The sequence below is a fragment of the Elaeis guineensis genome, chromosome 5 (genome assembly GCF_000442705.2).
Source record: "Elaeis guineensis isolate ETL-2024a chromosome 5, EG11, whole genome shotgun sequence".
Taxonomy (NCBI): domain Eukaryota; kingdom Viridiplantae; phylum Streptophyta; class Magnoliopsida; order Arecales; family Arecaceae; genus Elaeis; species Elaeis guineensis.
In genome coordinates, this window is record NC_025997.2 from 132,228,580 (window position 1) to 132,244,265 (window position 15,686).

Sequence of the window (15,686 nt, forward strand, 5' to 3'; positions counted from 1 at the left end):
AGATGCTCATATCGATCATGTGACATGCACGAAAGTGCAGGGTCTGCAATGACCATGATTAAGAAAAGAAGGGGGGAGATGGGAGTTGTGTGCGAAACTTTTTCTTTTTTTTAAAAAATTTATTTTCAAAAGATCTCAATTTCTACAAGGGATTTAGAAATGAGAGATTTTAGAAAGTCAAGAATCTTGAGAATTTGTGGCATCGGGATTCGGTTATTCATCGATTGATAAAATATACAGGCTGTCTGCTATGCCGGCCCATGATTTCCAGTTCTGAACGCGTATACATAGAAGGCAAAGCAAAGGGAATTAGTAGAATGGAAGTATTACGGAGACGAGAGAGAGAGAGAGAGAAGATTGCTGTTGTCCGTTTGCGTTCGTCTACATGGATTCTCTTTCCTCTGGCACTGGGCGGATTTTGGTGGTCGGCGTGCTCCTGAAAAAGAAATGTGAGGCGCGGACTGTGCTACGTAGAGTGGTGTGCGTGAACTGAAGTTGGGGTGCCGGTGGGACCGCAAGCGTCGCAGCCAGCTTGCTTTCTGTGTCGTTCCCGGTTGTCCTCACCAAAACCCGAACGCGCATCATCATCAAATGCCATACCCCCTTGTTCCTTGACTTTTAGAGCCTGGTCCTTTCCCTACGACCGCATATGGCCTTCGGCCCCTCTCTCTCTGGCCAGACGTGGCCCGATTCCAGAGCACGCTGGTCAAGTAACACTCCCACCCCACAAGCCGATCCGTCTAAACCTACAATGAGGAAAACCACAAAATTGTGCGTGGGAACAGAAATCATACCACCTTAGAAATATCACCACATTATGAATCTATTCCCTAGTCTTGAATATCTGGAGCTGTCAACTACATAAATTCTTTCTAACCAAAAAAACATAAAATTTTGACCCGATGGCCCCTGCAAAGTTTCCCCTCCTTTTCGCTAGCTCCACTCAGTCCAGTGATAATTTAGGCCTGTATAAAAAGCCAATAGCCGGCAATCAATTAACGACCTAAAGTTTTAGCTCGCCATACATTGAGATTGTCCGCCTTCCACCACATCACTGTAGTACGTGTACCCCACCAGGCCACCAAGCACTACAATGCGGGAAACAAAACTAACTGAAATTTCAAAACAAACGAGCTGGTTCTCAAATTAATCCACCAAAACGAAATATGACTAAATCAACAATAATTTTTGCAGTATTATCCGCCTTGCTTCAACCAAACATCGCAATAATTAGATGGTCATCGGTTCCAGGCCAAAGTTATATTGATGATGAAGTCTTACAGAAACTTTACTAAAAAAAGGAAATCCTTGATGACAACAGCAGAGGAATTACTCCAGTCATAATAACCTTCCATTCCCTTTAATTCTCAAAGCTTAAGAATATTCTTTTTAGGGAAAAAAAAAAAAAAAAACCGCTAAACTTAGACTCAATGAGAGCGAATGCTGTCAAGAGTTGCAATCTGATGAGATTCATTCTCTGACAAACAACCACAACGCTCAGATCTTCGGGTGGCCCAACCATAAAAAGGAATGCCTCTGTATCATTAAAATTAAAAACAATGATAAGAAGAAACACTCACATGTAGCTCCATGTTTTTAAATGTTTAACTATGTTGTCAATAACTATACAGTAATACAAAATGAGTGCAACTGAAATGGCATCAAAAGATATTACCAGCCTTCATGCATAAGTAATAGAAAAACTACAAGATCTGGGCAGCAGTATTCAGCTTCTCTGCTACGCTGAGTTGTGTCCTAGTGAGGCTTGATAAGTAAACCAGCGCAAGATTATCCTGTAAAGAACAGATAAAAGGATTCAGAACAACTCTTGAGCCTGAAGTTTGCATTGAGAACAAAGGAAACAAGTTTACCTGAATTCTATCATTGAAAAGCTTGTCAAATGCTGCCGGGGAAAGTTTGGGAACTGATGACAAAGTGTCTGCAATGAATCTCCCGATATTATTATCTGGGGTTACACGTCCTTCCTGGAAAAGAAACGTTGCGTTTTTAAGTCCTGCACCAAGATGCCAAGAAATCAAAAGGATTAAACGAAGGTCTAAGATTCTCACCACAACATCATCCACATATTTGTAGACATCATCAATCAAAGCAAGCAGTCTTTCCATTGAAGCTTCCATTCCTTCTAAATCATTAGGAAGCTTGTCCACCATTGCCATCTTTAAGATGTCAACTGTCACGATTGTAAAAATAATCCAGTCAACTACACCTTAACCTTGATGGATAAATTAAATAAACTTTACAAATTCATGGATAAATAGGATGTGAAGATTGCAGTTTAGAGATCGAAAAAAATAAAGGAAAAAGAAAAAAAGAAAGAAAACTCGGATTTCAGACACATTAAGGAGTAAATGGAACATAGATACAGGAAAAAAAACATCACATCAGGGAAAAAACATTTACATTGGAAATGGAAATTATAAGATTGAAGTTTGGAAAATGAACCAGTTAACATTCCACAACAAGATGCTTTATCTATCCGAAAAAGCTATTTGTAAGTAATAAAAACTGAACCAACCATATGCTATCTTAATATAACTAACGACTAACTTGTGTTAGATGGTTACAGTTGTCCATCCAAATTTAAGTGCAGGTAAAAGTCCTTAAACCTGATTTACTTTAGTTTCTTCATCCCCACCCCAAGAATGAGGTTTATGCAGATATCTGCTTAAATTCAAACCAGCCCTACAGCGCTTAGCCTATCTAATATGGATTACAGATCAGGGTACAATGACTTGTTCTAAAAGCATGAACCATGTTTTTGGCCAATGCAACTTTTTAAAGAAACAAGGCCTGCCATGAAGTCCTGAAGGCCTACTGACACAAGGAGTCCTCCCTGACTGGTTGTGTAATTTAGAATGATGAGCCACTGGAGCAAATCCTTTGTTCCATCCAACTGTGGTTTTTCCCGCTAGTGAAAATAATAATAATAAAAATAATATCATCCATTAACATACCACCATGTAATTAGAAACTGCATCATTATGTATGAAATAAAATCAGAAGATGTGGCAGTCAAAGTTAACTAGTCTAAATTAGAAGCCATACATCCAACTCGTTCCGCTTCAATCATCCGCATATCCAGAGGAATTTCTTGAAATTGTGCCGCGAGTTGCCGATCTCCAAGAGACAAATTGACAGACACATAAGCTTTGATGGAAGCCTCACCATTTTGGAATCCGGTATCAACAGTAAGATGAACAGGATTTGATACTTCTCTCGAATAAAATTCATGTATCAATGTACTCCCACCTGAAACACCAAAGCCAGTCGAATACCTGCACAAGGTACAGTAGCAGTGGAGCATAATGCCTTAATGTCATGAAATAGAGATCCAAAAATGGATTCACTATGATACCATGAACTACAAATTACGATTTAACCACTGAGAAAAAAAAAGAGGGAAAGATAACCATAGTAACAAGTACAAGCAACACCATTATTTTGTAAATGGCCTCATCAAAGTTCGTATAATCTGATAATATGAACATTTTGTTAGAGCAATAGAGTGTAATGTGCCACCACCAGGATGTGAAACCCGGACCTCTTCAAAGGCAAGCCCTTAGGATAGGGGTGCCAACTAGCTGGGCAAACAGATGTTGGCTACAACTTGAACATTTTTCAAACTTACATAGAAACAAATCTCAAAATTGTTGTATTTCCACTTATGTCTGTCAATACATTCATAAATATCATGAAGGCTTAACCCAGCCAATTAAGCAACCAAACAGAATAGCAAACTAAAAAAAAGATAAGTAGATATAACAGTTTTACCAGCTTTTAATGTTTCAGAACAACCAAAGCCATTATCAATGAAAACAGACTCCATAAACAGCTAGAAATAATAGTCTGGAGACCAGAAAAATATTGGCAGTCAATAGAAACAAACCTTAAAATTGATACATCTCCAACAAAATTGGTAACAAAATAGCTATAGTTGTTAACCAAGAAGCCTGCCCCCAAATGGATGACTAAACAGAATTAGCCCATTAACTAATGCAGCAACAAGCGAATCTAGTGAATTTTACCAGCCAAAAGAAAACACTCAATTTTTATTCAGGTAGTATATTCTTTATCAACAAATGCTTGCTTGAATGTATTTCGCAACTTGCAAATCCTCTATTCCTCTCTGTCCTATCACCACAAGTTTGAACTCCTCCACCTCTAGAGTTTCAGCTAATGTTTGATGCAAGAGAATGGACCAAATAAACTTTTCACATCCTTTTTTTCTTGGTCTAGCATCAAGTTTCTTAAAAGGCTAATCTCACAGCATCCTCCTAACTTCACCACACATCAACCAAAAACATTTCCACGTCTGCAACTCTGCACTCATGCTCAAAATCCATTTTACCATACATATTTTCCAACAACATTATTGTCATATAAGTCATCTTCAAATTCATTAATGAACCATTCTGTCATGACCCTTGAATACCCTTAATTACTCTCCAATGACACATTGCTCGATCACTGTTAATAGATTCTTGTCCATTCTTTAACAATACATCACATCAGGACTACAAGAGACTAGTATCACTCAAATCATTATTGGCTGGATTCATTTACAATGGAGACTCATTATCTATAATGCATATTATTACCTCCCAATGCAGCATGGTCATCACTCATCACATAAGCACACACTCACCAACATAAGCATAGATTATGTAGTATTTTATTAACATATACTTTTGAAATATACCTTTTCTGCTTGTATATCATTGCAAACTTACACTTTGCAGTTATACCCTGGTAGATTTCTTTTATGTGCAGGTATACACCTACTGTCAACATGCACCCAGAGATGTTGGATTAACTATAGTTTTGGCTGAATTAAGACATAACCTGGCCTGTAAAATAACCACTACTCATCATTAAGTCAGTAGTTTCTGAAATTTAGAAGACAATATATGCAAATTGAGAAGGATATTTCAGACATTTTGCACGTAATTAATCACTCTTCAACCATGTAAAGATGACAAGTCAAAGGGAAAAAATTATAGAACAAATCAATTTACAGTGGCCGAAATGCAATTGCAATGTATCAGTATACATACAAAAAGGCATATTTTAGAAGCTACAGATGATTAAATTTAGTGACTCGACCAATAATATGGCACACCAAGCAAAATGGTTCATGGAACTCAAGGGCAATTGCACATAGATAGTTTGATAGCAGACCAGTCCTACTCACTCATCATAAGACTTACGATCCCAACATGCACTAGGATATACATGCAAGAAACATCATGATAGTAAAGTAGCACATATCTTGTACTATTTGAAGTAGTGGATCCTTTTCAAATTACTTGACTTGATGAATATTAGGAAAGCTTAGTCTGGAGACAAGGAGATATAAAATTTGCAATACCAAACTATATTAGCTGGGCAAATTTTAATTACTAAAGATGAGATTTCAAATGTTTCAGGGCATCTCTATACAACAGCAAATACAGAATGATGGCAATTCTAACTAAATTTATGTTCTGTTCGGTTTAGTCAACCATCATGTCAGGGTATCCACAAACAGCCTTTAATGTTATTAAGTGAGTTCTCATCATCTTCTTTTAATAATAATCACATAAAAGTGATGTAATATCGGGACATGCACCAACACTTGCTGGTTGCATAGCAGTTTTGTAGTAGGTATTAATAATGAATATCCTATCAACCATGTCCATAATGTTTGAGCTGTTCAATCATGTGTGGAAGCAAAAACACTAGTTTCACATCTTCCAGTAAATCCTCATTGCAACTCAAGCCTATGACAACTTTATTTCGTTTAGATAGTAGTATATTTTTCAGATGTTGAACATCTTCATATGGTACAGTCTTGATTTTCTTTATTACTTTTTGTCTTACACCAAAGGGGATGGTCAAGCAGATGGAAGAATCTTACAACCTATTTGCTTTAAATCTTCTAAAATTATATATAATACTAGACTGGATAAGGTTGACAGTATATTAAGATCATGCAGCATTTATTTGCAGCCACTTTCAATGCTCTTAAATACGTCGAGAATATCCATCTCTAACACCAACTGGGCATAAAATTTTCAAAAGACAAAGACATAAAGGCATCTAAACCGCAGCTAAAGAAAATATAATGACATTGTTTATCATAACTCATAACAAACAGATGCAGAAACTAACTAATTTTAAAGTTCTTTACCATCCAACTATCACTTCCTTTGGGTTGACTTTCTGGTGGGACATAAACATGTTATGATGGTAATCAATATCCAAAGCAACCTGTAGAGCACAAAATAAAATAAAAATAAGCAAAAGAAATCATGCACAAACAAAATATGCATGCAGCAAAAACTTAAAAAAGTACTCATTTTGTAATCCCTATCAAGACTGACAAACCGGATAAAGAGATATCTCCTAGCATTGTAGCTGCTAAAAGTCAAAAAAAAAAAAAAAAAAAAAAGTTCAAAAGTTTAAATGCCCGAAAAGAGTAGCTACATTGAATAGATGATAAACAAGCCATCCCTAATCAGTAATTTAAAAGTCAGATCATAATAAAGCAAACATGCAATATTTCACATTGGTTAATTACCAGTCCGATTAAATGATTTTTTTTTAGTTTTCCAAAACTTGCTAGTTAGCTGTGACGGTGGAAAGGTAGAATTGTAGATCTTTTTTGATGAGGGAAGTTACTAATTAGTTTCCTACAACTAATTAGTTCATGCCAAGACATTTCTATAGAATAGCTTCTACATGCATGAGTGTGAAACCATCTAAAGAACCTGTTCATGTGGGGTGGAAGTAGGTTTTGGCATAGCTCCACTTCTTGCAAAGCTCCAATTCTTGTCAGATTGTGACTATGTCATAGCTCGATATATCAAAATGTTGGATCTTACGTTTGTTTTCTTCATCTCATCCATGCTATGATGACCAACCACCAATCTTCTTACAATCTGCTTACGTAAGCTTCGCCTACCCAACCCATTTCTTTCACCCCTTTTAGCAATTCCATATTAAGCAAGTGATCTCACCTATGAGTTTGAAAGTGTTGATGATATGTAAAAATCATACAGGTAAGATTTTGTATTGCATATACAGGTAAAATGAATTTCCAAGGGTGAAAGCTTACTTCTCCAAAACATTTAAGATAAAGGTGGCATTTGGTAATCTTAATGGGGTCACTCTGGTGATTTTAGATCACAAACGATCCTCATCTCAGAGTAATATGATCCTCGATGTTTTAAGATCACCATGTTCAGTATGTTATGTTCCAGTAATTAAAGATCCCGGGTGTCCATGATAAACCTATTTAGTATGCCATGAGAATCCAAGATCAACAACCATCTGATACCAAAACTATCCTTGATATATTCCACATATTTTGCAACTATTAAATAGAATTTTCAAATAAATCATAAAAACTATACATGAACATAAATCAAATTGTCAAAACCAATTATTACAGACTAATTCAACAAAACCAAAGATTAATTATAACCTATCAAAGTAACTCCAGGAGATTATCAAACCTTCCTACCTAGAAGAAATTTTTTATAAGATTATTAGACCGTTTCCAGCTAGAAATTTTTTTTTCAGATATTGGTATTTTTTGAAATAATTTTTTCTACTAGATTGAGAGGCATCTTTGTCCCAAATTTGAGCCCAACATCAGCATCCTGCGGTGATCTTGGAAACCTGCCCTTAATGATGGGTTTAACATCATCGGGTTGAATGGTGATTTTAGGAGTGGGAGTAACGTGCGATCACCGCCACATAGGATCATCAAGAGCAATCAAATGCGATAATCTCATTATTTCCACCAACATCACTGTTGATCTTGGGGTAATTACCCCAGACCAAATGGCGCCGAAATGCATTCAAGGGAGGCTGTTTACGATTTTGTTGTCGAAATGAAAGGGTTGTTGGAGATTAATGTAGATCAAAAGAGGATCATCTTCATATTTATAGGTGTTGAAACTTGCACAAGAAGACGAAGTATATGCATGGGACATGGTGTAAACTATAGTGCTTTAACTACAGTTTCATGCTTCACCCTGACTGTTTAATCAAAAATTCACAAGAGTTCAGTTGAAGATTTCTAGAGAAGCATCATGATAGAAGAAGGTAATATTTGGAGACACTATCCAAACAAATTAACTTTGCATCAGATAGTTTTGATAATAACATCAGCTGACACTGCATATGATTGATTCAGGTGCCTTGCCTTCATCATAACAATCTAGCGAGTGTATAAATAATTAGATGTTTTATTTTACAGCATTAATGCTTGCATAGCCAGAAGCTCTAGTTATCTATTTATTTCCCTTAAACTCTATAAAGTGCTTTCTCCTTTTTGTTGCGGTCTTTGATTCGCAAATTCCTATGCATTTTGAAGCGCAAATAATAAAATAGTCAGCAATCTCCTACTGAGCTGCAAATCTTGAAACTTAATCGGATCCTTGATCAGGAAAAGGAAAAGGAAGGGGAAAAAAAAGGTTCCGTCATCATCACCGAATCCCTCACAAAGCCCCACCAGCGAACAAGGCAATCAGCCATGTAATATAGATCGTCTTTCGTTAAAGAAGAAAGTCTCCAAAAAAAGGTTTGAGAGGGAAAAAAAAAATCCAAACTGCAAACCTTGTGGCATCCTACGATCTCGAAACCCTAGAAGGAGGAGGAAGAAGAAAGGCAGAAAAAAAGGAAAAGGTTACCTGGTCGGCGGACTCGTTGTGGGGGACGGCGTAGGAGTTCTTGATCTCGACAGTGCCGTCGGGGGAAACGGAGCCGAGGAGGGTGCCGATGACTCGGTCGGCCTGGTCGGGGCGCCGCACATAGCAGTCGCAGATGTTGAAGAGGACCACGGGGTGGACTCTGGCGCTCAGACTCGTCGTCGACGGAAAGAACTGCAGCACCGTCTGCTTGCTGGCCGCCATCTCGCTCGCCGCTTGCCTCCGAGAGAGAGAGAGAGAGCTGAAGCAAGGGATTAGGGTTTTGTAGGCTGCGGTCTTCTTTTGTTGTCGAGGTCCGCCCGGCAGCAGCAGAATAAAAAATGCCTGCTGAATAACGCGTGGAACTTAAGTTCTACGCAACCGGGCCGAGTGGGAGGGAATTTTGGATGCGGGGAAATCACTTTGGACCAGCCCACTGCCCATGACTGGGCTCTCGCTGTGCACATCTGAACGTAGAAGGACAATGAAAAATGCCCAGCAAGCTGTCCACCTGGCGATCCACATTTAACGCCAAATAATGCATATCTCCACCGCTCGTGTATCGTGTTGGTAGCTCCACATTAACTCTCTGTTTGATACGAAGAATAGATTGAACGAAAGATAGATAGAAGAAAAGGTAGATGAATTTTTTATCTATCTTCTCATATATTTGCTAAAATATGGAAGGATGGGTAAAAATTATTTTTTCTTCTGTTTGGAATAGGAAGAATAAGAGGAAGGAATAGGAAGAATAAGAGGATGGATGGATGACATTTTACAAAACTATCCTTTGATAAAATTATTATTATTATCAATTTATAATACTTATTTATACTAAAAAAAATAAAAAATCTATAAATTTATAATCTTTATAATCTATAATTATATTAAAAATTATATAAATATTTAATTTAATTCATAATTTCATAAATTAATTATTAATAAATTAATTATATAAATAGCTAACTAATTTATAATTTAATTTAAATAGTTAATCAATATTATATAAATAATTAATTAAAAATAATAAATATAAATATAGAAATAAAAGATAATCTAATTATTTAATTATAATTATAGAAATTATATATTAAAATTAAAATAATAACTAATAAATTTAATAGTATATAATTAATAGTATATATAAAAAATATATATAAATAATATTAATGAAAAAATAGTATTATATTTTTATCAAAAAAATTGATGAGGGATAATTTTATCAATATAAAAATCTATCATTCCATACTCCATCCATCCTTCCTTCATCCTCTCATTTGAAAGGATGCAAAATGGTGGACCAAGATGGATAGACAATCCATCTTTTTCATCCATCCTTTTGTAACTTTTTGAGCCAAAAGATAGATGGAGGCCATCCATCCTTTTAATCCTATCCATCCACTCTTTCATGACCCCAACCAAATACAACATAAGGATAGCAAAATATGATCCGATCCATCAATCCGATCCATATTCGACCCACCATAAATAGGTTTGGATTTGGGCTAAACAAATTCGGATCATAAATAGATCGATCCATTTGATCTGTTTAATAAGAGGGTCGGGTTCAGGTTTTAGATGGCTGATCTGTTTAATCCGTTTAATAAATGGGTTGGAACAGATAGGGTTGAGTTGGGTGATAACTCATAAATCCATATAGCTTAAATCCTTTAGGCTCCCATATATATTTGATATTCTTCTCTCTTTCGGTTTCAGTCTCTTAGTCTCTCCGACAAATTTTTTTTTTGGCCTTTCAACTCTTTCGATCTTTCCTCCTCCCGTCCTCCGATCCATCTTCTAGGGTTTGATTTTTTGATTTCTTCCTTCACTCCTCCGTAGCTCCACTCCTCCTCTGGTGCTTCCAACCACCTTTCAACGACGATCGAGGCACCTCTACTCCTCCTTGGCTCCTTCGATAGTCGCTTAGCTAGTGCTTTCGACTTCCTCCCAATAGTGGCTGATTTTCTCCTTCAGTCCTCCTTCGTCGTCCATCCTTGAGAGAAGGACTTGTCAGCACTTGATCATCATCGATCCTCCTCTGTTGTCAGTCCTTGAGATTTAGGATTTTTCTCCTTTTCTCTTTTTTCTCTTTCGATGATCGATACTTTCTTTTTTAATCAAAAATTATGAGTATTTTTTTAAATAAGAATCTTACATATTGTTGATCTATTTTTTTTAGAATTTTTTTATCATCTTATGTCTCTTTATTTTTTTCGATCATTGCTTTGTGTAGTTTAATGGTTTACTTTAAGATTTGTATATGGAGGCTATGATGATTTTGAGATATCTTTTTGTTGATTTTATTATTTCTAACAGCAATAATCTTGAATGGCCTTTTTCTATAAGCAATAGATTATTGTTGTTTTGATTTAGTTGTAGATTAAATACTAAATCTGACTATCTGATCCTCTTCTTCCTCTTTCCTTTTTTGATATTCAACTGTCACAACTTGTTTGGCTCAATTTTGCTATGGAACATTTTGCTACACTCATGGAACTCCTTTATTTTTTGCTACTATATAGAACATTGTATTTTTTTACAATTTTGGTCCTTATATTCCCTAATTGAGTTGCTATGTATATTTTGGTTTGCTTTTTGCCTAACTTGTACTTAATTCAGTGAATGAAATTACAACTTTCTATCAAAAAAAAATTATTTAACTTTTATATCTAATTTTAATTTTTATATTTAAGTTTGTTGTTGAGGTTAAACTAAATAGATCAAAATCTAAATAGTATTGGGTCAAAAACAATCAATTTTCTTCAACAATCAAGTTAAACAGGTTGGGTCGGATCAGTTAAACAAGTTACCTATTTAATTAATAGGTTAAATAGGTCGAGCCGAGTGATCTGTTTATTAAACAGATCGAATTCAGATTTGAAAATTTGATCTGTTTAATAAACAGGCTGGGTTCGGATTTGATATTTTTGATCCAACCCGCATCTGATCTAATCTGTTTATGATCTGACCTAATCCTATTGCCATCCTTATTGCACACAGTGACTGCCTTTTTTTTTGTGAAACAAAGTGCTAGTGCAACATGAGCATGAATACATCCAACAAAATTAAAAAAGAGAATATCCTAAAAGCATATGGCAATACATTAAAATTTGACCAACTGATCCCTCCTGGGTGACACTACAAGAAAACAGTCATTTTACGATGAAATTATTTATGATAAAAATAATTTTATCCTCAATAATACTATTTACAGTGATAAAAATATTTATCATAAATAATTTACTATTTATGATGAAAATAATTTTTCATCGTAAATAATTACATCTCAGCGATGGAAAAAAATTTCTATCATAAATACTTATTATTTGTGATGAATATTATTTTCATCATAAATAATATATCATTTATTTTAATTTTAAATTTTTAAATATTAATGATGAAAATATTTTTATCATAAATATTTAAGTATTTATGATGAAAATTTTTTTTATCATCAATAAATTTATTTGCAATACAAATATTATCATCGTCAATATTTGAAAAAAAAATAAAAAATTTAAAAATTCAAAAATTACTGATTATTTATGATAAAAAATTTTCATCATAAATAATTAAATATTTATGAAAAAAATTCCATCATAAATACTTAATTATTTATGATAAAAATATTTTTATCATCAATATTTAAAAAAAATTAAAAAATTTAAAAAATAAAAAATTACTTGTTATTTATGATAAAAAAATTTTATCGTAAATAATCAAGTGTTTCGATGAAAAAATTTTTCATTATCAATACCTAATTATTTACGATGAAAATATTTTTATCGCTAATATTTAAAAAATTTAAAATTTAAAAAATCAAAAGTTACTTATTATTTGTGATGAAAATTTTTTATCATAAAATAATTAAGTGTTTACGATGAAAAAAAATTTACGTCATAAATATTTAATTATTTATGATAAAAATATTTTTATCATTAATATTTAAAAAATTAAAAATTTAAAAAATCATAAAGTTTAAATTTTTAATTTTGTGTAAGGCAACTGCATCTATTTTTTGTACCAGCTGTATACATCTTTTATCCTTTTACATGGTAAAGAAGCAAATATGAGTTTTAATCAAGATCGAATTTTTTATATGAAAAATTATATGAAAGTGGGTGATATTTATGGAGTAGAATGAATAGATTTTTTTGAATAAAATGAGCTATACGTTTATTTACGACGTAAAATTTATCTGTTCATTGCTGTCACTGTTACTAGTGATATCAATAAATCTTTCTGATGGAGTGTCTGCCTTAAGCTACATGAAAGGAGCCTCCTTTCATACAGAAATCATATAGTTCAGCAGCATATTCTAGCATAGCTTTCACGATCTCGAAAGATACCATGCTTTCCGTATTGATCGACGCTCAAATATATCTCTATAAGAGTTTCAATCATGAAAAGACATACAATACGAGCACTCATTTTTCTAGCAATGTAAAGCATAAATATGAGCTTGTACCTTATAATACAACTTACATTATTCACAGATCTGTTTTGATTCTGATTAATTGCTTTTTGATGCTCACACAATTTCTTTTGAATTTCTTAAGCTTGATCCTCATATGCAATATACGAGCTTCTGGACCTCTAATTTTTTGTCCCTATCCTATCCTCCAAATCTCAATCTTGAAGGATTTCTTTTGCAATCTCAGAATCGTCACGATATTCTCGTACTTTGACTTTCAAAATGGAGACTTTAAGAAAAAAATGAGCTTCTTGGAGATCGAAGACCTCAAAGCTATCGATCTCTCATAGTACTCATTCCATTACGGAAGTCGAAGAGCTATTCTTATAACAATTATTAGAGACGTAAATTAAACTTTTCATTGTAATTATATTTTTTTTTTGAAATTTTTTTTTTGAATAAAAAATTATAAATTAACTATTTATATGATTTTTTTTGATTAATAGAAAATTAATTTTTTTGATAAAATTATTTTAAAAAAAATTGGACCAAAAATTTTTTAGATTAAAGAAAATTAATTTTAGTTTTTATCATGAATATTTTTTTAATATCATTTTTTTGTTAAATTTTTTGGATGGAAAATTTTCTTGATGAAAAAAATTTAAAATTAATTTTTTTATGAAATTGTTATTGGGAAGATTTTTTTAAATTGAAAAAATTTGAAAGAATTTTTTTTTCAATTATTAGTGATGTAAATCAAATTTTCATCATAAGTAGTCTTTAATTTTTTTTAATTTTTTTTAATTTTTTTTAAAAAAATTATTTATGACATAAATTTATTTTTCATTAGTAACCATATTTTAAAAATATTATTTTAATCAATTTTTGTGAAAAAATTTGTTAATAGAAAAAAAAATTTATTGGTGATGAAAAAAAATTTCATCGATAAAATAATTTTTTTATTTTTTTGAAAAAAATTGTTAGGAAAAAAAATTTTGGACGATATATATTAGCAGCGAAAACCGTATATCCATCGCTAATAACCTTATTAACGGCGCATATTTTTATTTCCATTGTCAATAATTTATTTCATGATTTTTTTAGATGAAATTTTTTTGAGAAAAAATCTTTTTAGTAAAGAATTTTTGACGGACCTTATTGACAATGAAAATTATTTTTTTGTAGCGAATAAAAATATTAGCGATGAAAATTTTCGTCGTTAATAGTTATTCATTTATTGCAGGTCAAGTCGACATCGCTTCCCTTCCGGTGGAGCCTCGTAACCCATCACTTCCCTTCCCGCGAAGCCCTCTCTCTCTCCCTCTCTCTCTCCAAGCTCTCCCCTCCTCTCCTCCCGCCGATGACCGCATCTCCATCGTCATTCGGTGGGGGCTTCTACCGTCTTGGGGATCCACCATTGCGGGCTTCTACTGTGGGCTTCCACCGTCGCTGGCTTCCACCATCGCTTTCATCGGATTCTTCACCATCATCATTGCCGTCCGCCGGAGGTAAGGGTGCTTCCCTCTCCCTCTCTTTAATATTTAAGGAATTTTGACTGCCGGAGGGAAAGAAAATGAAGTGTGGAGTGCGGGGGGGGGAGAGGGGTACTGATAGAGAGGGTGCGGGTGGGTGAGGGTGGTGGCACCGCGGCAGTGGGGGTCGCAGGGGGTTGGAGAGGGCAGCGACGCCGCAGGGGTTGGGTGAGGGCGGCGGCGCCGTGGGAGCGGGCCGGGGTCACAAGGGGTCAGTGAGGACGGCGGGGGGTTGGTGCGGGTGGCGGCATCGTGGGAGTGTTGGTTGCGGTGGATGGGTTAGGGCAGTGGGGGGTGGGTGACTGTGGCGGCGCCGCGGGAGCGGGGGTCACGAGGGCCGAGTCCAGGCAATGGGGGGTGGGTGACGGCAGCAGCACTACGGGAGCGGAGGTTGCAAGGGCTGAGTCTGGGCAGTGCAGGGTGGGTGACGGTGCTGGCATCATGGTAATAGGGGTCGAGTGTGGGCGACGGGGGGTGGGTGACGGCGACGGCGCCGCGAGGGATGGGTCAAGCCGTCAGTGGATGATGTTTAGGGAAAAAGTAATTTTTAAAAAAAAATATTTAGGATAAAATATATTTAGGAGAAAAATAATTGTTAGGGAAAAATGTTTAGAAAAAAATATTTAGAAAAAAAATTTTTGATAAAAAAATTTAGAAAAAAATAAAAAAATATTTATTATATGTATAAAAATTAAAACATGAATTGGATTGGGGTCGAGGGAGAAGGGGTTAATCAATTCGAACCCAATCGGGTCAGCTCTGGATTGGGTCAAATATCTATTTAAGCCCAGCCCGATGGTCAAACGAACCTTTTTTTTGGCTAGAGCCTGACCTGAAGGATTTGGAGCTGAGTTTGAAGTCTGGTTCGATGGACCTCAGGCTGGCCCGATGGACCTCCTGATGGCCCGACCTACTTTCAGCCCTATCTGCGGGACTACTTCCACAGTGCTGCTTTTGGTGAATTTGAAAGATGAGGGAGAGGGAGCAGAGGAAATTCGATGCGAGATTAAATTTTATATTATTATTTTATGTTAATATTATTTT

General features: G+C 34.9%; 1 protein-coding gene across 1 annotated transcript; it reads right to left on the reverse strand.

Moving 5' to 3' along the window:
- Positions 1 to 1,230: 1,230 nt before the first annotated feature.
- Positions 1,231 to 9,035, reverse strand: LOC105046262 (eukaryotic translation initiation factor 3 subunit F). Its single transcript, XM_010924802.3, has 7 exons — positions 8,700 to 9,035; positions 6,191 to 6,270; positions 3,067 to 3,296; positions 2,070 to 2,191; positions 1,872 to 1,985; positions 1,676 to 1,793; positions 1,231 to 1,536 (listed from the first exon to the last, which is right to left on the reverse strand). The coding sequence occupies exons 1-6, from the start codon at positions 8,919 to 8,921 to the stop codon at positions 1,704 to 1,706; spliced, it is 858 nt and encodes a 285-aa protein (XP_010923104.1). The 5' UTR covers positions 8,922 to 9,035; the 3' UTR covers positions 1,231 to 1,536; positions 1,676 to 1,703.
- Between the last annotated feature and the right edge of the window lie 6,651 nt (positions 9,036 to 15,686).

Coding starts and splice junctions, on each gene's coding strand:
- LOC105046262 (XM_010924802.3), bottom strand. CDS start 8,921: ATGGCGGCCAGCAAGCAGACGGTGCTGCAGTTCTTTCCGTCGACGACG. Junction 6,271..8,699: donor ACAACGAGTCCGCCGACCAG/GTAACCTTTTCC, acceptor TGTGCTCTACAG/GTTGCTTTGGATATTGATTA. Junction 3,297..6,190: donor AAGGAAGTGATAGTTGGATG/GTAAAGAACTTT, acceptor TACCTTGTGCAG/GTATTCGACTGGCTTTGGTG.